The sequence below is a fragment of the Plecotus auritus genome (genome assembly GCF_963455305.1).
Source record: "Plecotus auritus genome assembly, chromosome: 12".
Lineage (NCBI taxonomy): Eukaryota > Metazoa > Chordata > Mammalia > Chiroptera > Vespertilionidae > Plecotus > Plecotus auritus.
The window spans coordinates 28718228-28742042 of record NC_137778.1 but is presented as its reverse complement, the minus strand read 5'-3'; the positions used below and the strand labels follow the sequence as shown (position 1 = coordinate 28742042).

At 43.8% G+C, this 23815-nt stretch overlaps 1 protein-coding gene and 1 pseudogene across 2 annotated transcripts; both read right to left on the bottom strand.

The window, feature by feature from the left end:
- Positions 1 to 588: 588 nt before the first annotated feature.
- On the bottom strand, positions 589 to 23586 carry CCT3 (chaperonin containing TCP1 subunit 3). The gene is made up of 14 exons (XM_080649281.1): positions 23410 to 23586; positions 20663 to 20724; positions 18548 to 18598; positions 18389 to 18451; positions 17293 to 17389; positions 10903 to 11020; positions 6995 to 7181; positions 5943 to 6092; positions 5392 to 5524; positions 4893 to 4974; positions 3439 to 3619; positions 1908 to 2153; positions 1500 to 1631; positions 589 to 920 (listed from the first exon to the last, which is right to left on the bottom strand). The coding sequence occupies exons 1-14, from the start codon at positions 23438 to 23440 to the stop codon at positions 816 to 818; spliced, it is 1638 nt and encodes a 545-aa protein (XP_080505407.1). The 5' UTR covers positions 23441 to 23586; the 3' UTR covers positions 589 to 815.
- LOC308237439 (large ribosomal subunit protein uL15-like) lies at positions 13679 to 14125 on the bottom strand (annotated as a pseudogene). Its single transcript has one exon. The product of its transcript is annotated as a large ribosomal subunit protein uL15-like (transcript).
- Positions 23587 to 23815: the final 229 nt, after the last annotated feature.

The following is a 23815-nucleotide window of genomic DNA, read 5'->3' as shown; positions in this document are numbered from 1 at the left end:
TCCTTAAAAGTCAATTTAAAAATCTTTAAAAAAAAAAAAAAAAAGCACAAAATGAGTTTTAATTTATTTTGTTTATGCTAGCAGGGAGGGCAGAGTAGTCAAGCTTGCCCTGACAATAAGCCAATAAGTCAAAATATAGATCAAAATCAGGAAGAACATTGGGAGAAGGCAGAGAAAAAGAATTCTAGGTAAGACAGGAAGGATTCTAAAAGCTACAGGTTACAATATCAGAAACAGACCTTCTACGTGCTTTAGGACACATGTCTGAGCCCTACCATGAATTGGGTGTTGCTCTACATACAACCACAGATGAGAAACATCCATGGTTTGGACAGGTTCCTCCTATTCTTTGGGTGGTGAATGCAAAGTGACACTTCTTTAAACTTTATAGTATCATCCTTTGAACTTTGAGTCTTTCCAACCAGCATCTACTGAAAAGTCTGAAGAATACCCCTTCAACAAGGCAAATAAAAACATTTAATGACCCTATTCCCATCTCCCTTCCTCCCCAGTGAAGAATTCTGCCTCTTCCTTCTTTGCCAGGAGGCAGAGATATAACCCAAGGTTGAAAAACACATAACAACTGTCTCAAATGACTTAGATTTAATCATCGGAAGCAAACTAAATGGAAAGCTTACAATAGAGAAGAATTACATGTCAGTGCCTTTTGCAAACTGAGCTGGGACAGAAAGGGACTGGGGCTGCCCCTCAACCTGATCCTTTCCAAACAAAGACATCCACAGTGTCCCTGGCCGTCTGGCTCAGGCAAGGAGGAGACTGTTGGCTCTGTGTGTTGAGGTCACCTTGCCCACCACTCACTCCTGGCCAGCATCAGGAGCCCCGCATTGCTGGCTCTGGTCATCGCCCTTCTTTTTGTGGCCTGAGACGATGTCATCAATCCGCAGCAGCAGAACTGCAGTCTAGGAGAAAAACCACAGCCCCAAAGAGGTCAGCAGAGAAGGGAAGGACATTTGTTTTCTTTTAGACATTATCACCTGGCTCCTCCTACACAATTACCATTTTATCTGAAAGCTATCTTTTCAGTCTTAAAGTGCAGTTCTTCCTAAGCCAGGAATGCAGCTTGTACACCTTGCTTTTTTATTAATCCTCACCAGAGGATATTTTTTTTCATTGATTTTTTTTTTAAACAAGACAGTGGAAGGGAAGGGGGAAAGAAACACTGACGTGAACGAGACACATCCATTGGTTGCCTCCTGCATGTGCCTTGTCTGTACTGAACCTGCAACCCAGGTATGTGCCCTTGACCAGGAATTGAGCCTGCCACTTTGGTGCTCAGGCCAATGTTCTAACCACCAAGCAACACCGGCCAGGGCACCTTGCCTTTTTATATGAGTTAAAGGTAAGGGAATGGAATTCCTTGCGGATCTTTGTGGGAATACTCTGCCTTCCATACCCCCTCCCTTCAAGATGGGACTGAACACACTGGTTTCTGGTTTTCTGGGAATAAACAGTATAGCATATGCCTTGGGGTGCCTCACCTCCACTGCCGTCTTATATATTTGCAGTTTTACAGCCAATGGCTCCCAGATGCCTAGTTCTTTCATGTCCACCAAAGTACCTGTTTCACCATTTACACCCCAGGTCTCACAGTTCTCCTGGGTATGCTTGGCCTGTAGTTGGAACAAGCATAAACAGTTAAAGGGGAAAACACTGGGAATAAGTAAGCTAGCAGGGAACATTAGGTAAAAAACTAAACCAAAAACACTGGATTGGTAAGGAAAGGATAAGAGCAAATGTCAATGACAACAAACAAGTCAAAAATAAGGAGCAGAGATATTAAGAAAACAAGCTATAAAATAAAACCTGGATAGACAGATGTCAACCATCCTCAAGCCAAACACAGCTTTCTCTATCCCATCAAGAGAACAGCATGAAAAGGAACTCACCCGAAGAGAGGTAAGTAGACGAATGGTGCTGGCTCCACAGTTCTGGATAAGGGTACGAGGGATGACCTCCAGGGCCTGAGCAACAGCCCTGTATGGCCACTGCTCCACACCAGTCATGGCCTTGGATTTTTCTGTCAAGGCATGGGCCACAGCCATCTCACAGGCCCCACCCCCTGGCACCAGCTGAGGGTCCAGGAGAACGTTGCGGCACACCTGCATGGCATCCTGGAGGTTGCGTTCTACTTCCTTGGGAAAGCAAAGAGATAATATGAAGCAAAAGCTCGATGACTCAGGGACAAATCAGAGGCACCAAAGGACTTCCTGACTGCCAAGTTCAGTAACCCACCAAGGAGGGCAACTAAGAAAGGTCCTTGGAATCCCTACTGGGCAAGGCAGATGCTAGTTACCTTGGGCAAACACAGTAACTACAACTGCGAAAGGGCTGGGGTTGGGACAGAGGTGTCACTCTGTGGAGTTAGGTTTCTTATTAGCTATGTGCCTTTGGGTAAGTTACTTAACCTCATTGAGGGGGGAAAAAAGTATTTATGCCCTGCCCTAACTGGTTTGGCTCAGTGGATAGAGCGTTGGCCTGCAGACTGAAGGGTCCCAGGTTCGATTCCGGTCAAGGGCATGTACCTTGGTTGCGGGCACATCCCCAGTAGGGGGTGTGCAGGAGGCAGCTGATCAATGTTTCTAACTCTCTATCCCTCTCCCTTCCTCTCTGTAAAAAATCAATAATAAAAAAAAATAATTGTAAGTCCTTCAAGTAATAGTTTCTAAAAAAAAAAAAAAAAAAAAAGTATTTATGCCCTGACCATTAGCTCAATGATTAGACCGTCTGCCTGCATTCTGAAGGGTCACAGGTTTGATCCCCAGCCCCAGTTGGTGCATGTGTGGGAGGCAACCAATCGATGTGTCTCTCTCACACTGATGTTTCTCTCTCTCCCCCGCTTCCACTCTCTAAAAATCAATGGATAAAATATCCTTGGATGAAGATTAACAAAAGAAAAAAAGTAATTTCAACTTAAAAAATAAGAAAGCAATGATTGATTACCAGGGGTTGGGGAATGATGAATCACTATTCAATGGGTATTATCTCAGTTTTGCAAGATGTGAACCAGAAAAAGTTCTGGAGACCTGTTTTACAAGAATGTGAATATACTTAAAAAGTAAGCAGACCTGATGGGTGTGTCTCAGCAGTTGAGCATCAACCCAGGAACCAAGAGGTCATTGGTTCAATTCCAGGTCAGGGTCAGGGTACATGCCTGGGTTTCAGGCTTATCCTCAGGAGGGGGTGTGCAGGAGGCAGCCAAATCGATAATATTTCTCTCTCCTCGACATTTTTAACTCTATTCCTTTCCTTCCTCTTTCTAAAAAATCAGTAAAAACTTTTTTTTTTTTTAAAGTAAGCAGGAGAGACAGATATGTGTGGCTACAGATCAAAATTAAATAGCTATACATGGACAACAGGGTGATTTTAAGTCCTCTGGGAAACTCAAGAAATTCAGTCACACTTTCAAGGCTGACTCACCGAGAGAATCTCTTTGCTGGCCCCCCGGAGAAGAATGGTACAGGCTTTGGGGTCTTTACACTCAGTGATAAATGTAAAGTACTCATCTCCAATTTTCTTGATTTCCAACAGGCCCGCTCCTGTTCCAACATCATCTTCTCTCAGTTCCTCTGGTCGGCTGACTATCCGGGCCCCACAGGCTCTATAGATTAGATGAGGGAGTAGGAGGAACCAGATGATTTCAGATATTTTTACTCATCTCCCTAGTCCCTAGAGTCTGTGGCTGGGATAAGGGCAAAAGTGGATTGCTAGAAACATTGCTACTCAAAACTCAAGAGGTCTTGGCTGCCTGGTAAAATAGATTTTCAAACATGTATTGGTGAAGTTTCCCTAAACTAATACGGCTTTATAAATAAAAGTGTGCCCAGCTAAGGCAACTACTATAACCAGATACAGTTTGGACAAATGAGCTCTTACACATATCTAACATGAACATACCACAAAATAGTCATTTCTAGAAGAATTCATTCTGTACTACCTAGTTAGATTTCAAGGCCAATAATAGGACTCTACTAAAGATGATGCAAAGGCAAGTAAGGAGGAAGGTGAATAAGTACATAAGTATATGTCTGACCCAATTTTAATAAATGCAGGACTAATATTGTATTTGTCATTCTTTTCCCCCACTCATGGACATGTAGACAATCAACTAAGTACATGTGCATATGCCCAGAGCCATTTCAGAGCAAGCTGAAGTATAAAACTTAATTTGGATCCATGATATATTGTGATGTTGGAGCAGGCTTATATGTATATAAATTAGCATTAAAAATTACTGGTATCTGAGCACAGGCATCAGTGCAGAAGTAGTGAGTGCAGTCTAAAGTTGCATTAACAGCAACTGAGGACCAATCAAGGAAATTGATGGTTCTGCTCTATTCTGAGCTAGTTAAAAACAGGCTACTATGCAATGGACCCCTGCACCAAGGTAGCGATCAAGGATGTCTAAGTAGAAGCTGGTCACTACTGGTTAGGAGCAGTACATAAGTGACAACTGTTGGATTAGATAAAGGACTTCTGAAAATGGCAGACAGCTGCCGAAACCGGTTTGGCTCAGTGGATAGAGCGTCGGCCTGCGGACTGAAGGGTCCCGGGTTCGATTCCGGTCGGGGGCATGTGCCTTGGTTGCGGGCACGTCTCCGGTGGGGGGCGTGCGGGAGGCGGCTGATCGATGTTTCTCTCTCATCGATGTTTCTGGCTCTCTATCCCTCTCCCTTCCTCTCTGTGAAATATCAATAAAATATATTAAAAAAAAAAAAAAAAGAAAATGGCAGACAGCTAAACCCAGGACCTATAACTGATTTGACTGATTATATCCTATGTTAGACTTTTTCAGGTAATGATGTCTGCATTATGAAGCTACAAAATAGAAATACTTGGAAAGGAATAATCTTATTTTTACCTGACCTACTCACCTAGCGATGCGATTATTGTCTGTCTTCCGGACTCTGCGGATGGCTGTGATATTGGCCCGCATGAGGTAGTGCTGAGCTAAATCTGCAAACCCAAGAGCAGAGGTAAGCTCAAAACCAGAACTCCTGGGTTCTGAACTGGTTTATCCTCAGATCCTCAATGTACCCTAACCATCACATGTTTATTATATTCATCTATGCCAACATGGGGAAGGGGGGAATCACCCACTCTCTTCTACCTCAATAGTAGGCTAAAAAAACGAGTAGAGTCCAGCCCAGCAGGCGTGGCTCAGTGGTTGAGCATCAACCTATGAACCAAGAGGTCCTGGTTCAATTCCTGGTCAGGGAAAATGCCCAGGTTTCAGGCTCGATCCTTAGTAGGGGGCATGCAGGAGTGAGTGGATCAATGATTCTCATCATTGATGTTTCTCTTTCTCTCTCTCTCCCTTCCTCTCTGAAATCAATAAAAATATATTTTTTTAAAAAAAGAGTGGAGTCCTACCTGAGATGCCCTTTTCAGTGATGACCACATCGGGCTTCATATGGATAATGTCTTCACAGAGCTGCTGGATGTATTCTTCTTCCATTTGGAGGATTCGGGTGAAGTCTTCCTCTCGTGTGATCTCAATGTCAGTCTGTGTGGTGGAAAGTCACGATAAATTGATTCTTATTCACAATCCTTATTTAATAACTTCCAACTACTTTATTTTTCTTTAGCACATCAAAACTATATTAGCTACTATTCTATTGATGCATTAGAGAAGGTGACATGGTAGTGTCGAGTTGAGGCCAAACAGAGCTGGGTTCAAACCCTGATTTGACCAGTATCAGCTGTGTCCTTAATCCAACTTTTCTGATCTTTAGATTCCTCATCTGTAAAATGGAAGTCAAAACCAACTGCCTTAAAGGGTTGTTTTAAGAATCAGAAATTACATATAAAGGTCAGTAATTGACATTTAGTAGACATGTAATAAACATACCTTTTATTTCCCATGTACATATTAATAGTTAGATTCTTATATCAACTTTAAGGAATAGAACCAGGAACCTTACCTGGCTTTCTCCTTTCTTGTATTCCAGAGAAGAATCCAGCAGCACTATGCGGGGGTTCTTGATATAGCGCCGCATTCGTGGATGGGTCACATCTTTGTTAATCATGACTCCACGTAAAACACAAGAGTCTTCAATAATACCTCCAGGTATCTGCACAAAAGATCCACTTTAATCCACAACCAGGAGGAGACAATTTCTTAACTCTCTTCCCAAATGTTCATCTTTCCCAAAGGATCACTATTTTGGGTTTCCAAAGTATCTTTCTTCTATGAACCTCAAAAACAAATACTGTTACAATCACATTTTTTTCCCTCTAGGAAGCACAACAATCTTGGACCATAACACCTAATTTGAAGATCAGGTGAGACTCACAGAAACAGAGACTGACAAATATTTAATCACAAGGGGCTCAGACTTCTACTTCCTGAAAGATATTCCCACAGAATTCTAGGCTTGGGGCTCCATCTACTGGCCACAAGATATTAATGCTATTTAAAAAAAAATGCTTTTATTGATTTCGGAGAGGAGAGGGAGAGATAGAAACATCCAATGATGAGGAAGAATGATTGATCAGCCTACTGCATTTCCCACACTGGGGATTGAGCCAGTCCCCTGACCTGGAATCAAACCGTGACCTCCTGGTTCATAGGTCGATGTTCAACCAGTGAACCACGCTAGCCGGCTTTTAATGCTACTTTTTGATCTTAATAATAGGGAGATGCAGAAAGCATTCTGGGGTTTATTAACAGAATATTGTAGAGCCTTTCTTTATATACCAACCAAGTGGCTGATATGTACACAAATACACAAACATGGAGAAACCAATAAACCTTTCTTTAGCCCCTATAAACTTTGTGTACAGACAGCAGAGAAGGTAATAGAATTATTCCACGAATACCCCCTTTTTCAAGTTTTTGTTTCCCAGGCAATAAATATTCTTCCTAGTTATCACTATAAAGATATATTGCTCTGATTTAAACCTATTTCCTCCACAAGTGGGATGACTCATGCTAGGAAACAATTTGTCTCCAAAGTACTAATTGGAAGTTTACCTTTTCCACCTTTGCATATTTCTTGATATCAATCTCCTTCCGACCGTTCTCCTCAAACTGTACAGTTTTGACAGCATCCAGGGCAATGCTGCAAGCCAACGAGGACCACCGACTGATTGCTTTGGTAGTAATGGAGCTGTTGATAATGTTCAGCATCATATCTCGGTTACTGGTGTCGACGGGAGTACTGGGGAAAAGAAAAACAGGTGATATGCTCAACAGGAGTCTTGTACATTTAAGAAAAGTCCCTCATCTATATCTCAATGACTCTAATAATGGGCCAAAAGGCAGAATTAGGGAATCTGTTCCTTTGCAGGAAACTAAAAGTGACATCAAGTAATCTTGTCCATCCTTCTGCCTTTTCAACAAGATTACAACTAACCCATCCCTGAAAGGTATATCAATTCCCCCAAGTAATCTGTTCCCATGTTCAACAACTCTTCTACACTTACATATAGATCTTCAGTAAAATAATTTGTTCTTCACCTTCTGCTTCAAATAAAAATTCTAAAATTTTTACAACTTGGGTCAAGAAATGTTTGGTCTTTGAAACCTGACCCCTAGCAAATTCTGAGTTCCTCTTAATTATCAGCCTCAGCCCTGGACAGTGTTGCTCAATGGTTAGTATCAGGCCATGCACCAAAGTGTCATGGGCTTCCCTGCCAAGTGTACATAATTAGGTTGCAGGTTCAATTCCCACTCCACTTGGGGTACATGAGGGAGGCAACCAATCGATGTGTCTCTCTCACATCAATGTTTCTCTCTCTCCCCCTCCCTATTTTTCTAAAAAAAAAAAAACAATGAAAACAATATCGCCAGATGAGGATTGACTGAAAAATAAATAATCAGCATTGGTCTGTACTATCCATTTGAACCCCTGGTTCTAGCCTATCTAGCACCTAAATACATGGTGCACCACATAGTGTTTATTGTTTTTACTAGGATGTGTTTGTCTCCCCTAACAAAATTTGTACATGGTGAGACATTCAGAACCATAAAATGAAATGGTAAGTGTCCTCGGATATCATCTTGTCCAAATTTTCACATATTACTCATTAAATATTGTTGAAGTATGCATTTTAGGGAAGAAGCAATAGCTCCAAAAGTATTATCTAAGATATGCATGCAGTTATTGCTTTATAAAAAGAAAAGCTTTCTAAACTATCCTTTGGGTGTATCTACCTTCTTTTTTTTTAATTATTATTTTTTTAAATCCTCACCTGAGGATATTTTTCCATTGATTTTTAGAGAGAGTGGAAGAGAGGGAAAGACAGAGAAAAATATCGATGTGAGAGAAACACATCGATTGGTTGCCTCCTGCACGAGCCCTGACCAGGGCCCGGGTCAGGGAGGAGCCTGCAACTGAGGTATATGCCCTTAACCGGAATCAAACCCGGGACCCTTAGGTCTACAGGCCGACACTCTGTCCACTGAGCAAAACTGGCTAGGGTGGCTCTACAGTCTTATAAAATTGGTTTCATAAAAATAATTTAAATCAAACTCCTCATCTCCTAAGAGTGCCAGATAGATTATCATATACTTTATTAATAGCAGGCAATACAATACAAAGCTTACCAAATTACTAGGTACTTAAGTACCCAATAATCCAACCATATAAAAGGGTAGAACATTATAGGTTTTACTCTTAAAACAATTTATTTTTAATCAAAAGAATTTTGTATTCTGCATGTCATGATTTAACTAACATTCCCTAAAGTTAATTATTTTTTTTAAAAAAATGTTTTTATTGATTTTAGAGAAAAAGGAAACGGGAGATAGAAATATCGATGAGAAAGATAGAAACATGGATGAGAAAGAAACATCAATCGGCTGCCTCCTGCACATCCCCTACTGGGGATTGAACCTGCACCCCAGACATGTGCTCTGACTGGGAATCAAACCAGTGACCTCAATGAGCCACACAGGGCAGGGCATAACAGTCCCTGAAGTTAGAATTCATGCGTTTCTATATTCCTTTCATTGTCCTATTAGCACTCAACAAAAATATTTAACAAGTTCTTCCATTACTACATAGGATTTAAATAGCATTTTCAGTCCCAGTCACCATCCTTCACAGCATTTTATTAGAATACTGACTGAATTAGTTATAATCATATATATGGTAGGATATTTAAAAACCTGTTATTACAGTTATCTAACTCCTTATTCTCCCCACAAGAATCTAAACTATGCCCTGGCTGGTGTGGAGCAGTTGTTTGGAGCGTCATCCCATTCACCAAAAGGTCATGGGTTTGCCCTGACCAGTTTGGCTCAGTGGATAGAGCGTCGGCCTGCGGACTCAAGGGTCCCAGGTTTGATTCCAGTCAAGGGCATGTACCTTGGTTGCGGGCACATCCCCAGTGGGGGCTGTGCAGGAGGCAGCTGATTGATGTTTCTCTCTCATCAATGTTTCTAACTCTCTCTCCCTCTCTGTAAAAACATCAATATATTAAAAAAAAAAAAAAGGTCGTGGGTTTGATTCCCTGTCAGGGCACATGCTTAAGTTGTGGGTTCAGTCCCTGGTTGAGGTGCATACAGGAAGCAGCCACTCCACGATTCTCTTTCTCTAAAATCAATAAACATAACCTCGGCCTGGCAGGTGTGGATCAGTGGTTGAGCGTTGACCTCATGAACCAGAAGGTCACAATTCAATTCTGGTCAGGGTATATGTCCAGATTGTGGGCTCAATCCCTAGTACGGGGTGTGCAGGAGGCAGCTGATCAATGATTCTATCTCATCACTGATGTTTCTATCCCCCTCTCCCTTTCCCTTCCTCTCTGGGCCGGGGGGGGGGGGTGGGCGGGGAAATACATACATATATATTTAAAAAATAATAATGAGGTAAACTCCTTTCTTTAAAAAACAACAAAACCCTAGCTGGTCTGGCTCAGTGGATAGAGCCTTGGCCTGTGGACTAAAGGGTCCCGGGTTCAATTCCCGTCAAGGGCACATGCCTGAGTTGCTGGCTTGTGCAGGAGGCACCTGATCAATGATTCTCTCTCTCTCTCTCTTTTTTTAAAAATATATTTTATTGAGCCAAAACCGGTTTGGCTCGGTGGATAGAGCGTCGGCCTGTGGACTGAAGGGTCCCGGGTTCGATTCCGGTCAAGGGCATGTACCTTGGTTGCGGGCACATCCCCAGTGGGGGGTGTGCAGGAGGCGGCTGATCGATGTTTCTCTCTCATCGATGTTTCTAGCTCTCTATCCCTCTCCCTTCCTCTCTGTGAAATATCAATAAAATATATTTAAAAAAAAAATATATATATATATATATATATTATTGAATTTTTACAGAGAGGAAGGGAGAGGGATAGAGAGTTAGAAACACCGATGAGAGAGAAACATCGATCAGCCGCCTCCTGCACACCCCCTACTGGGGATGTGCCCGCAACCACGGTACATGCCCTTGACGGGAATCGAACCTGGGACCCTTCATGCGGCAGGCCAACGCTCTATCCACTGAGCCAAACAAGCCAGGGCTGATTCTCCCTCATCACTGATGTTTCTATCTCTCTCTGAAATCAATCAAAAAAAAAAAAAAAATATATATATATATATATAAAGAAAGAAAGAATCTAAGCTTTTAGAAGGTAGGTTTATTTTACTTACTACACATTTCCCACCACAGTGCCTAACATGGTAACCAGAAGATAGCATGTAATCAAAATGTTACAAGGAATTGAAGTTAGTTCCTTTTTATTTGGCTGCTTTGTATTCTTTGCCATTTTCTAAAACTTTTATTTCACTATCCTTTACATTTTGTTCTCCCTTGTTCCTCCTCACAAAATAATACAAAGGGTTAAACCACAGTGTGTGTGATATACCTGGACTTCTTTTCACCTAAGAACAGATCGTTCTTCCAGGCCTCCCATATTTGATACTATCCACTTCTGGTCCTCCCCTAGTACCTGATTTTCTTAAGGGTGTTGATCATATCATCCAATGCCTTTCGATAAGCACTGATCACCACCGTTGGGTGCATCTGCTGCTCTAGGAAGTGCTCAGCCACGGAGAGCATCTCTCCCGCTGAAAAAGGATAGACACCATAAGGTTCTAAAAAGTATCTGGATATAAAGGCAACTTCATTATGCTTCTAGAGATACCTTACCTTTCGTCCTAAAATAGATAGTCCATGTGGCTGTAAATACTATCCCAAATTGTACACTTTGTACAAGGCAATTAATAAAATACCTTCACTGTACATATTATAATGATCAAAGACTGATCCTAGGGTTTATTTTCTTGATCTAACTATGTATGTTATCAGTTTTCTAAACAAAAGCAAAATATTTTTCCAAAGATTCTAAAACAGAAAGAAAAACACGTAACAGAAAATTGACTTATTATTTCAACACTTAGGATGCAAATTGCTGGTACTAAAAACAAAAACAGAACAAAGAAATCTTACACCTGGAAGAATACCCAAAAAATGTATAAAATTTACCCTCTGGAAGAGGAATTATTAGTAAAATGTCCCTTTCTTTTCAAATTTTGTCTTTACTTTGTAATTAATACATACACAAAATAATACATAAACACAAAAGCTTGTTTCTAAAAAAATAATTTAACAAGAGAAATGTAAATGTATTTGGTTTTTCACAAGTTGCTTATACTACCTGCCCACAGGCATTAATTTTTTAAATTTACACAAATGTGCCCAAGTTTGCATGTATACTCCTTGTTATGTACTCAAATGTTTGAATTCAATACTTTGTACCAATTTCTAAGTGACCACCATGTATACTGAAAGAAAGATAATCAAATATTTTAACAAGATGCAAATAAGTTAGCTTAGAGCCCTGGCCAGTGTGTCTTAGTGGTTAGAGTGCCAGTCCGCACACCAAAGGGTCCAGAGCTCGATTCCCAGTCAAGGGCACCTACTTGGGTTGCAGGTTTGTCCCTTGCCCTGGTCAGGGTACGTACCGGAGGTAACCAATCGAAGCCTCTCTCACATCGATGTTTCTCCTCCCAACCCCCCATTCCTTCTACTCTCTCTTAAAATAAAAAAATATCAATGGAAAAAGTATCCTCATCCTCAGGTGAGGATTAACAAAAAAAAGTTAACTAAACTGAACAGTAACAAAAGATGTCTTTAGCAATGGCAAATTCCCTCCCTCCCTTTCGTAAAGAATTATGAATTTAATAGAGGCCCGGTGCACAGATTCGTGCACTGGTGGGGTCCCTCAGCCTGGCCTGTGCCCTCTAGCAATCCGGGACCCCTCGGGGGATGTCAGAAAGCTGGTTTTGGGCAGATCCCCGCAGGCCAGGCAGAGGGACCCCCACCAGAGCCGGGAAGGGACCATGGGAGGGCTCCAGGGCATGTCTGGCCAGTCACACTCAGTCCTGATCGGCTGGACTGGTCCTCCCCTAGTACCTGATTTTCTTAAGGGTGTTGATCATATCATCCAGTAAGCTAAACTACTGGTTGGAATATCTGCCCCCTGGTGGTCAGTGCACATCATAGTGACTGGTCAAACAAACGGTCTGACAGTTAGCATATTAGGCTTTTATATAGGATTAGACCATCTGGAAAACCAGATGGGCTGAGCCTCTAAATGGTGCCAGCCACTTTTCTTTCTTTTTTAAAGCAACATACTAGTATATCTGAGATACCTAGATTCATGAAAACTTAACCTACCTATTATCTCCAGGAGATTCAACTAAGATTTACTAGCTAGAAAATTCTGCCTGATATCTAAAGCTCATTGTCTACCTAAAAAAATGAGAAAGCATCTGAAGTCTTCCCTGTTTCATCCTTTCTTTAGAGTACGGAACTGGTCATATATAATTCTCAATCCTCAACAGAATTTAATCTAAAGATGTGATTAGTCGATGACACTATTAAATTTGCCACCCAACTTACCATTCTCAAAATGCAGTACACAAAGGCATTTTAGAAATAATTTAAAATGTCCCCCTTTAAAATGTTCATATAATAACCCGGCTGGCGTGGCTCAGTGGTAGAACGTTCACCTATGGAGCAGGAGGTCAGGATTCCATTCCCAGTCAGGGCATACACCCAGGTTGTGGGCTCAATCCCCAGGGTAGGGCATGCAGGAGGCAGCTGATCAATGATTCTCTCTCATCAATGATGTTTCTCTCTCTCTCGTCTCTGAAATCAATAAAAATATATAAAAAAAATAAAAAGTTCATATAATAATAGAGTCCAGTGGCTAGGTAGGACTCTTATTTTTTAGGCATGTGGGCCAACACCAGAAATTGGAATTTCTAAAATATAGTTCTTTTCTCATTGCCTAACACTGTTGCTGCAATCAGATTTTTAAAAATGAATGCTTTTGGCCTAGCCGGCATGGCCCAGTGGTTGAGTGTCGACCTATAAACCAGGAGGTCACACGGTTCAATTCAGTCAGGGCATATGCTGGATTGCAGGCTCGATCCCCAGTGTGGGGCATGTAGGGGGCAGCTAATCAATGATTCGCTCTCATCACTGATGTTTCTCTCTCTCTCTCCCTTACAGCACATCACAGCCTTCTTGCACTTAAAAACTAGACAGCACTTTAGTGCTATCCTTGGGGGCCCAGTGGTTGAGTGTCGACCTATATATTTTTTTATATATAAATATATATATATATATATATATATATATATATATATATATATATATATATATATTTTTTTTACAAAAGTACTTGGACATTTTAATGAACTTCCCTCCATGTAGCTTCAAGCTACCAGGACACAGGCCCCACCAACACCCTTAATTTTCTCCTCGGCTCTTCTGCTGAAGAACTTGGCCTTCACAATGACAGGCTGCTTTCGGAGCTTTCCCTTCCCCAGAACTTTGTAGTAGCCCAATCGCACCACATCAATGATAGGAGCAGCTCCAGTCTTGCTTTTGGCAGCATTGACCCGTGTCTGCTCACTGACCAGGGTCCACAGTTTATCAAGGTTGACAGTTGGGCAGAAGCTCTGGTTCCTCTTTAAGTGGCAATGCCTCATACCAACTTTCCCAAAGGAACCTGGGTGATATTTGTCGAAATTGATCCTGTGATGATGCAAGCCACCAGCATTACCGCGGCCCCCTGGGTGCTTCCTGTGCTTGCCGATGTGGCCGTGGCCGTGGCTCACGTGGCCCCGAAGTTTTCAGGTTTTCCTAAGTCTGAATGGCATGTCGGTGGCCGAGATACAAGAGGGAGGCTTTTGGGAAGTCTCACGAAGTGTGGCAAAAATATATATTTTTTAAAAATGCTCTGGCCCTGGCTGGTGTGGCTCGGTTGGAGCATCATCCCTTACAGCAAATGGTGGTGGTTTGATTCCCCATCAAGACACATACCCAGGTTTTGGGTTTGATCCCCAGTCAAGGGAGCATGCGGGAGGCAGCTGATTGTTTCTCTCTCACGTCAATGTTCCTCTCTCTGTCTCTCTCTCTCTTCCTCTCTAAAAATCAATTACAAAAATTTAATAAAATACAAATGAATGTTTCTCTTATAAAAATTTCACCAACTTAAAACTTATATAAAAAAAGCCATACACCAAGTTTTAAGAAGTGATCCTTTATAATCCTCTCAGTGGAATGATTAGTCATTAAAACTTAACAGTCAAGACTCATTTTCAATTTGACTACTCACTAAAATTTGTAACACCAAAATAGGTGTTTACATCACTTTCAAGGTCACTCACAGACATGTGCAGAGATGAGAAATTTGAATCACTCAATGAATACATTCCCAGGTGAGGTTGAATAAGACAACCTTCTGCCTTGTTTTAGCTCTCACTGTAAACAAGTTCCCTTTATGTGATATACACTGAGTGGCCAGATTATTATGATCTCTGAACACATAATAATCTGGTCACTGTGTGTGTGTGTGTGTGATTATTATGATCTCTGAACACATAATAATCTGGCGTGTTTGTGTGTGTGTGTGTATTAAGAGGCCCGGTGCATGAATTAGTGCATGGGTGGGGTCCGGCCAGCCTGGCCAGGGGGAGGGGACATGGGAGGTTGGCCGGCATGCTTGCTGGTCGAACTCCTGGTCAAGGGGACAATTTGCATATTAGCCTTTTATTATATAGGATATACACCGAGTGGCCAGATTGTTATGCGTTCAGAGATCATAATAATCTGGCCACACAGTGTATTAAGTACAATGTTTTTCACGTTTTTGTTCATTGTGTTGATTTCACTGTTTAGAATGGCCCCCAAGTATAGCACTAAAGTGCTGTCTAGTTTTTAAATGCAAGAAGGCTGTGATGTGCTTTATAGAAAAAGCATATTAGCTTTGTTTAGGCATGAATTATAATGCTATTGGCCATGAGCTCAGTGTCAATAAATCAACAATATAGATAAAATGTCTTTAAAACAAAATAAAAATCACATAAAATAAGGTATATCCTATCTAATAAAAGAGTAATATGCAAATTAACCAGCACTCAGCCATGCCCACCAGCCAATCAGGAGCAGATATGCAAATAAACCCAACCAAGATGGCTACAGCCACAGAGAGCAGGAGGGAGGCTTGGGTTTCCCCGGCAATGGAGGAAGCCAAGCTTTCCGCCTGCCCTTGCCGGCCTAGGCCTCCACTCAAGGCTACAAAGTTTCAATGATAGAAGATACATAAAACCAAACAGAAATGGTGGCAGCCACAGAGCTGGAAAGAGCAGGAGGCTAGGGTTGCCCACGGCGATGGAGGAAGCCAAGCTTATGCAGCCCTGGCCGGCCCAGGCCTCCACTTAAGGCTACAAAGTTTCAATTTTAGAAGATACATAAATCCCCCCAAAAATGGCTGCCGCCACGGAGCAAGCAGAAGGCTTGGCTCTGCTCCAGGCTACAAAGTTTCAATTGTAGAAGATAAATACACCCCAGATCCCAGGGCCTCCGCTTGTATTGCCAGGGGGCGTGGCTGGCCTGCAAACCACCACAGGCCCCTCACCCAGGCCACCCCACGCCCCAAGGGAACCCCCACCCTGATCCGGGACACCCTTCAGGGCAAACCAGCTGGCCCCCACCTGTGCACCAGGCCTCTATCCTATCTAATAAAAGAGTAATGTGCAGATTGACCATCACTCCAACACACAAGATGGCTGCCCCCATGTGGTCAAAGATCCTGCCCCCATGTGGACACAAGATGGCCACCACAAGATGGCCAGCAGGGGAGGGCAATTGGGAGGGACCAGGCCTGCAAGGGAGGGCAGTTGTGGGCGATCAGGCCAGCAGGGGAGGGCAGTTAGGGGTGACCCGGCTGGCAGAGGAGGGAAGTTGGAGGCGATCAGGCCTGCAGGGGAGAGCAGGTGGGGGAGACCAGGGCTGCAGGGGAGGGCAGTTGGTGACCAGGCCTGCAGGGAAGGGCAGTTGGGGCGGACCCAGGCCTTCAGGGGAGAGCAGTTGGAGGGAACCAGGCCTGCAGGGGAGGGCAGTTAGGGGTGACCAGGCCTGCAGGGGAGGGCAGTTAGGGGAAAACAGGCTGGCAGGGGAGTGGTTAGGGGGTGATCAGGCTGGCAGGCAGAAGCGGTTAGGGGCAATCAGGAAGGCAGGCAGGTGAGCAGTTGGGAGCCAGCAGTCCTGGATTGTGAGAGGGATGTCCGACTGTCCGTTTAGGCCCGATCCCACCGGACATCCCTCAAGGGGTCCCAGATTGGAGAGGGTGCAGGCTGGGCTGAGGGACACCCCCCCCCCGTGCACAAATTTCATGCACCGGGCCTCTAGTATGTGTATACACACACACACACACACACACAATATATATATCAGTTGAATGTGACCAGAGGCTATCAGGAACCTAACCCCTTATTTCCCCCAGGAGTGATGGTTTAGTATTTGCTCATTTAGTTTGTGGTGACTTTTAGAATATAACTTACTGTGACTTTTGATAATCGACTGTATTTTATCCAACCAGATTTACACAGCCCATGCTATATTATTTTTTTTTTTTTTAAAATATATTTTATTGATATTTTACAGAGAGGAAGGGAGAGGGATAGAGAGCTAGAAACATCGATGAGAGAGAAACATCGATCAGCTGCCTCCTGCACACCTCCTACTGGGGATGTGCTCGCAACCAAGGTACATGCCCTGACCGGAATCGAACCCGGGACCTTTCAGTCCGCAGGCCGACGCTCTATCCACTGAGCCAAACCGGTTTCGGCCATGCTATACTATTGATGAACATTTTATACTCAATTGGAGAGGATACATGGGCAATTAGCAACATGTTATTTAAATATTTGTAATTAGCAGATTGGTATCAATTTCCTTCTTAAAATAAGACAGACATTATTTCTGGCAAAAATCTTCCTGTTTCAATCCTATTTTCCTTATCAAACTTTCATTCTTCTCTTACCAAGAATAATTACTGACGTGGTCCCATCTCCAACCTCTTCATCCTGTGTCCGGCTAATTTCAATCATGGATTTGGCTGCTGGGTGCTGAACTTGAATCTGAAAAGAAAAATGTAGACTGCCACTAAAAACAACACTATTCAAAGCATCCATTCTGCTTGGCCCTAATTCTTAAGCTTCTTGCTTCCATACTTAATCACTTTTCCTTTGTTTTACCATAGCTTGAAAGATTAAAAGTGGCCCACAAGGGCCACCCCCACGCCCTTCATGCAACGCATGTTCGTGGGGAACCTGGTGCTAAACCACTTGTAGGTGACCTGCTTCTGGATCAGGGTTTTGTATGTAGCAGAGCAGCTCCCTCGCTGCGATCTACTGAAAGTCAGCCCTCGACACAAGGGTTTAAAATAAATAAATACATTAATTAATTAATTAATTAATTAAATAAAAGTGGCCCCAAAAATATCTAAGCAAATCACCTTTCCAGGTCCCTTTCTTTTTAGGAAAAAATGTATTATGCCAACTGAACTACTGAAGTTTTTTGAGAACAGAACAATAACTTACAGCTGATTTACTGGGATCACCACTGTTGTGGTTGAATTATGTCCTCCAAAAGGACATGTTGAAATCCTACCCTCTTGCAACTGTAAATGTGACTATATTTGGAAATAGTGTCATTGCAAATGTAAACAAGTTAAGATGAGGTCATACAAATATTACGGTAGGCTCTAATTCCAACTATTGGTTTCCTTATAATGAGAGTCAATGGTGAGGGAATAAATAGCTTATATATGTCATATGTCATATGCCATATGACAACTAAGGAGGAAACTGAATTTACAAGCCAAGGAATACCAAGGATGTGGTTAACCATTAGAATCTAGAAAAGGCAAAGAAGGATTCTTGCCTAGAGTCTTCAGGAGCATGAAACCTTGATTTCAGATTTCTAGCCACCAGGCTATGAAAGAGTAAATTTCTGTTACTTAAAGTCACACAGGTTGTGTTAATTTGTTCCAGCAGCCCTAAGAAACTAATCATCATCTACACATATCTTTTGGGGTACTTTATCAAATTGTTAGAAAACATAATGAAAAGTCACACCTCTCGAAGAATGGCATTGCCATCATTAGTCATCACAATGCCTCCCATTGGATCCAAAAGCATCTAGAACAGAAGCAAAAGTTATATTTCAGTGTTCCAGGGAAAGGAAAAATCTATAAGGGAAAATCTATAGTTGATGAGTTTCAATAATAACCCTACCTTCATCATAGACTTGGGTCCCAGACATGTTCGGATGATATCTGCAATAGTCTATTAGGAAGAAAAGAAAAAACATGTTAAGTACAAATCAGAGGATTAGGTCAGCATGTGAGCTGAGAAAGGGGGCATCAGTAACCCACAGGCCCAGTGTTTTACCAACATCACCTCTAAAGTAGGGCTGGCAGCCTCTTTAGATATAGCATGCCTGTGGTTAGATTCTGTCCTTTGTTTTTCCCTTTTGGGAATACTTTCAGGGTAGATGTAGAAAGAAATGACTTTTCCCAAGAAAAATGGGGACAGGCCTTCCAGAGCTTCAGTTTCCCAGTAGTCCAGATAAATGGAAATCCATGTCTTAGTATTTCTTTCCATGAAAGTGGCCTTCACACCATGCTAAATCAGACCTAGAGCTATTTCATTCAAAAGATTAATGAAATACCTATCCAGGATCTACTGTGGCACTAGGAATATAAAAGGGAATTAATATAGCCCTTCTCCTCAAGTAACTCAGTGTAGTATGGGAGACAAACACAAATCCTATATAATAAAGAGGTAATGTGCTAATTAGACCCAAACAGCAGAACCACCATCAGGATGACCTTCTGGAGAAGCCGGGGCTGCCGAGGGCTGGCCGAGGCAGCTGGGGCTGCAAGGGCCAAGCCCCTTGCACGAATTTCATGCATCGGGCCTCTAGTAGAATATAAAACAACTAGAGGCCCGGTGCACGAAATTCGTGCATGGCTGGGGGGAGGGGGGGTGTCCCTCAGCCCAGCCTGCACCCTCTCCAATCTGGGACCCCTCGAGGGATGTCCGACTTACCTCTCACAATCCAGGACTGCTGGCTCCCAACTGCTCACCTGCATACCTTCCTGATTGCCCCTAACCGCTTCTGCCTGCCAGCCTGATCACCCCCTAACCACTCCCCTGCCAGCCTGATTGATGCCTAACTGCTCCCCTGCCAGCCTGTTTTCCCCTAACTGCCCTCCCCTGCAGGCCTGGGTCTCTCCCAACTGCCTTTCCCTACAGGCCTGGTCACCCCCAACTTCCCTCCTCTGCTGGCTTGGTCACCCCCAACTGCCCTCCCCTGCTGGCCATCTTGTGGTGGCTATCTTGTGTCCACATGGGGGCAGGATCTTTGACCACATTGGGGCAGCCATCTTGTGTGTTGGAGTGATGGTCAATCTGCACATTACTCTTTTACTAGATAGGATAGAGGCCTAGTGCACGGGTGGGGGCCAGCTGGTTTGCCCTGAACGGTGCCCTGGATCAGGGTGGGGGTTCCCTTGGGGCGTGGGGTGGCCTGGGCGAGGGGCCTGTGGTGGTTTGCAGGCTGGCCACGCCTCCTGGTGACCCAAGCGGAGGCCCTGGGATCTGGGGTGTATTTATCTTCTAAAATTAAAACTTTGGTCGAAACCGGTTTGGCTCAGTGGATAGAGCGTCAGCCTGCGGACTGAAGGGTCCCGGGTTCGATTCCGGTCAAGGGCATGTACCTTGGTTGCGGGCACATCCCCAGTGGGAGGTGTGCAGGAGGCAGCTGATCGATGTTTCTCTCTCATCGATGTTTCTAGCTCTCTATCCCTCTCCCTTCCTCTCTGTAAAATATCAATAAAATATATTTAAAAAAAAAAAAAAATTGAAACTTTGTAGCCTTAAGTGGAGGCCTGGGCCGGCCAGGGTAGGCCTCCTGCTCTTCCAGCTCCATGGCTGCCGCCATTTCTGTTTGGGTTTATGTATCTTCTATCATTGAAACTTTGTAGCCTTGAATGGAGGCCTAGGCCAGCAAGGGCAGGCGGAAAGCTTTGCCAGGGAAACACAAGCCTCACTCCTGCTCTCTGTGGCCATAGCCATCTTGGTTGGGTTTATTTGCATATGCGCTCCTGATTGGCTTGTGGGCGTGGCTTGTGGGTGAAGCACAGTGATGGTTACTTTTCATATTACTCTTTTATTAGATAGGATATGCAGCAATGGAATTATGCAAAAGTTACTATGAGAAGGCTATTAGACCTAATTCAGAGATAGAGGACTTCCTTCTCCCTAACTGCAAACAGATACAGAAATACTAGGGAAGACAGCTGGAGGAAGACTATTATACTTTAAACAACTTCAAAGATATGCTACCTTGGCGGCATTGATGTTTCCAGATTGAACTTTTCTTCCAGATTCACGCTTTACGTTCTGGCCTAATATAGGTAAAACAAAAGAAAACAGATCATGATTGTACCATTGTATATAAGCTATTTATTCTCTCACCATTGGAAAGAAAAACACACAAGTTTCATGGGTGTATATGTAGATGAAAGCAACTGGCCAGGAAGCTTATTTGCTTAGACCGTGGTCCCGACATATCAAAGATCCAGTAGGGCACATATAAGAATCAACCAATGAATGAATAAATGGAACAACAATGTTTCTCTCTCTCTCTCTCTCTCCCTTTTCCTCTCTCTAAAATCAACAAATAAATTTTAAAAATAATTTTTTTTAAATATATTTTATTGATATTTTACAGAGAGGAAGGGAGAGGGATAGAGAGCTAGAAACATCGATGAGAGAGAAACATCGATCAGCTGCCTCCTGCACACCTCCTACTGGGGATGTGCCCGCAACCAAGGTACATGCCCTTGACCGGAATCGAACCCGGGACCCTTCAGTCCGCAGGCTGACGCTCTATCCACTGAGCCAAACCGGTTTTGGCTAAAAATAATTTTTTAATTGTACTTCAACCCCTGGTATACTAAGAAACAACCCATAATGCTTCAACTTTGGAATCATGCCATCACTTTCCCGCTAACCAAACATTCATATATTTACAGCAAGGATTCATAACTGAGATCCATGAATGGGTCTCAGTAGGAAAGTGAAATCCCTGAGATGATATGAGAAAATGGGATAATGTACTTTTGTCTGGGAAAAGGATCTATAGCTTTCATTGAATTCTCAAAGGGCTAGTGACCCTAAAAAAGCACCAATCAGCCGAAACCGGTGTGGCTCAGTGGATGGAGCGTCGGCCTGCGGACTGAAGGGTCCCGGGTTCGATTCCGGTCAAGGGCATGTACCTTGGTGGTGGGCACATCCCCAGTGGGAGGTGTGCAGGAGGCAGCTGATCAATGTTTCTAGCTCTCTATCCCTCTCCCTTCCTCTCTGTAAAAAATCAATAAAATATATTAAAAAAAAAAAAAAAAAGCACCAATCACTGCTTTATGTAAAAAGGGAGAGTTTGAGGGTTCATATTTTCCTACTTGGATAAGGAGAATCACACTCTTTACAATAATTGATCGTGCCCCCCACAGTGTCCTGTGGAATGAGAACACAGTTTGCAAGATATAGTCATTCCATGTTTGGATATAATAAGAACGCCTCACCCTAGCCAGTTTGGCTCAGTGGATAGAGCATCAGCCTGTGACTGAAAGGCCCTGGGTTCGATTCCCGTCAAGGCCACATGCCCAGGTTCTGGGCTCCATCCCCAGGAGGGGGCGTGCAGGAGGCAGCCTATCAATGACTCTCATCATTTGTTTCTCTCTCCCTCTCTGAAATCAATAAAAATCTATTTAAAAAACAACAACAACCCCCCCCCCCCCAATTTACTATCAGTAAGACTGTGTATATTTTAACAGGGGGCCCAAATGGTTACAGCCACTAATGTCAGGGGTATATGCAGACCTGAGAAGGCCTTCACCATGCACCACTCGCCCCAGGGCCCTCGCAATGGAGACAAGCCAGTGGTTATAACCAAACCAACAAACGTATGCTCGTTTCCCTCCTCTCTCCAAACCATACATACCCTACAATTTAAATCTGTAAAAACTTCAATCCAGGCCCCTCAAATCAAAACGTTCACAACTCTCAGGATGTAGGTTCCCATTCCCCGCTGTGGTAAGCAGGCAAGCACCTTTCTGATCAACTCATCAGAAAGGTGTTTTTTTTTTTCCTGGGTTAAGTGAAATTTTTTCTGAAAACAGTTACTTCCCAGGAATAGAGAAAATGGATGGACAGCATTCAGCACACAGAAGTTGGCAGGCCGGGGAAAACGGCTAGCGGGCCATCTTAGGTGGTCTTGCAGATGCCGCACAGAAGTTACACACAGAACGGAAACACACCGGGGGAAGACAATGACCGAGGGGCTTGTTAGCCATAAAGAAATGTGGGATGTTCCCAAAGGGTAAAGAGAGCCAGCTAAGACGTTTGGGAAACTCAGGTTGGTTAACGGGAAAGGTGACCACGCAGGGACACTGGGGGAGTAACTGCCGCCCATCTAAGGCCGACCCGCGAGCTACTTCAGGAAGAGGGAGGGCGGGGGCTGCTGAGCGGAAAGGCAAGAGGGCTGATCCTGAAAAATGAACCAGGATACCACTTGCTGTTTGCCAGACACTCTTTTAAGCAGTTTATCTACTTAGTCATTTGATCCTCACGATTCTACGGGAAAATACTGTTAACCCCAATAATACAGAGGTTAACACTTAAGTCAACCAACATGGCCGAGGCCACATCGGCTCCTAAGGGATGGACCAAGGTTATAAAGCTAGGCAAACTAAAAAAACACACACATTGTCCATTTACCTACACACTGAAAATCATGTAAAGAAGGGGTCGGGGGAAGGAGAGGGGGGGATGAAGAACGAAGGCCGAGTGGGAAGGATCCTGAGCCGAGTAGCCGTAAGGACAAGGGGTTGGGCGAGGGGAAGGGCAGTTTGCGTCGGTGTAGACGGGAATGGGGTGACAGGAACGAGGGAGAAAGGGCTTCCCAAATAAGGAGGCTGACTGGAAGCCAGAGTGGCCGGACCCCGGCGGGACTGGGCTGTGGCAACCCCGAAAAGTATGGCCGAGCGGGGAGAAGAGGGGGCCTCTCTCCCGGCTTCCCCACAACTCACTGAGCACGAGCACGGGACGATGGCCCATCATGGCGGCGCGATGCTGAGCCCGGTACCCAGAGCGGAGGAAACGGGCAGAAGCTTCTGGAGAGGGAACCTGAGAGAAGCTCAGAAAACGTTGCCTCCGCAGGGCTTACAGCTAAACCCGCTACCCTCCAGGTCGCCACCAATCACCGCACCCACTTCATTGACAGGCACGAAAATGGGCCAATTGACATTCTCAACTCCGCCTTCCACGCAAGAACGGCAGGGCAAGCTCGGTAGAGAGAGCGCGATGCTGGAAGTGGAGAGCACCGGCGCTTGCGCAATGAGGTGGCCGCTCCCGGCCGCGTGCGGTGCGAACCTAGGCGCAAGCGCGGAGGCGCGGTTACTTGGCTCGCACGCCATTGCGCATGTATTTCAACTA

Coding starts and splice junctions, on each gene's coding strand:
- CCT3 (XM_080649281.1), bottom strand. CDS start 23,440: ATGATGGGCCATCGTCCCGTGCTCGTGCTCA. Junction 20,725..23,409: donor TCGTCCCGTGCTCGTGCTCA/GTGAGTTGTGGG, acceptor TACCTATATTAG/GCCAGAACGTAAAGCGTGAA. Junction 1,632..1,907: donor GTCTACTTACCTCTCTTCGG/GTGAGTTCCTTT, acceptor TTCCAACTACAG/GCCAAGCATACCCAGGAGAA.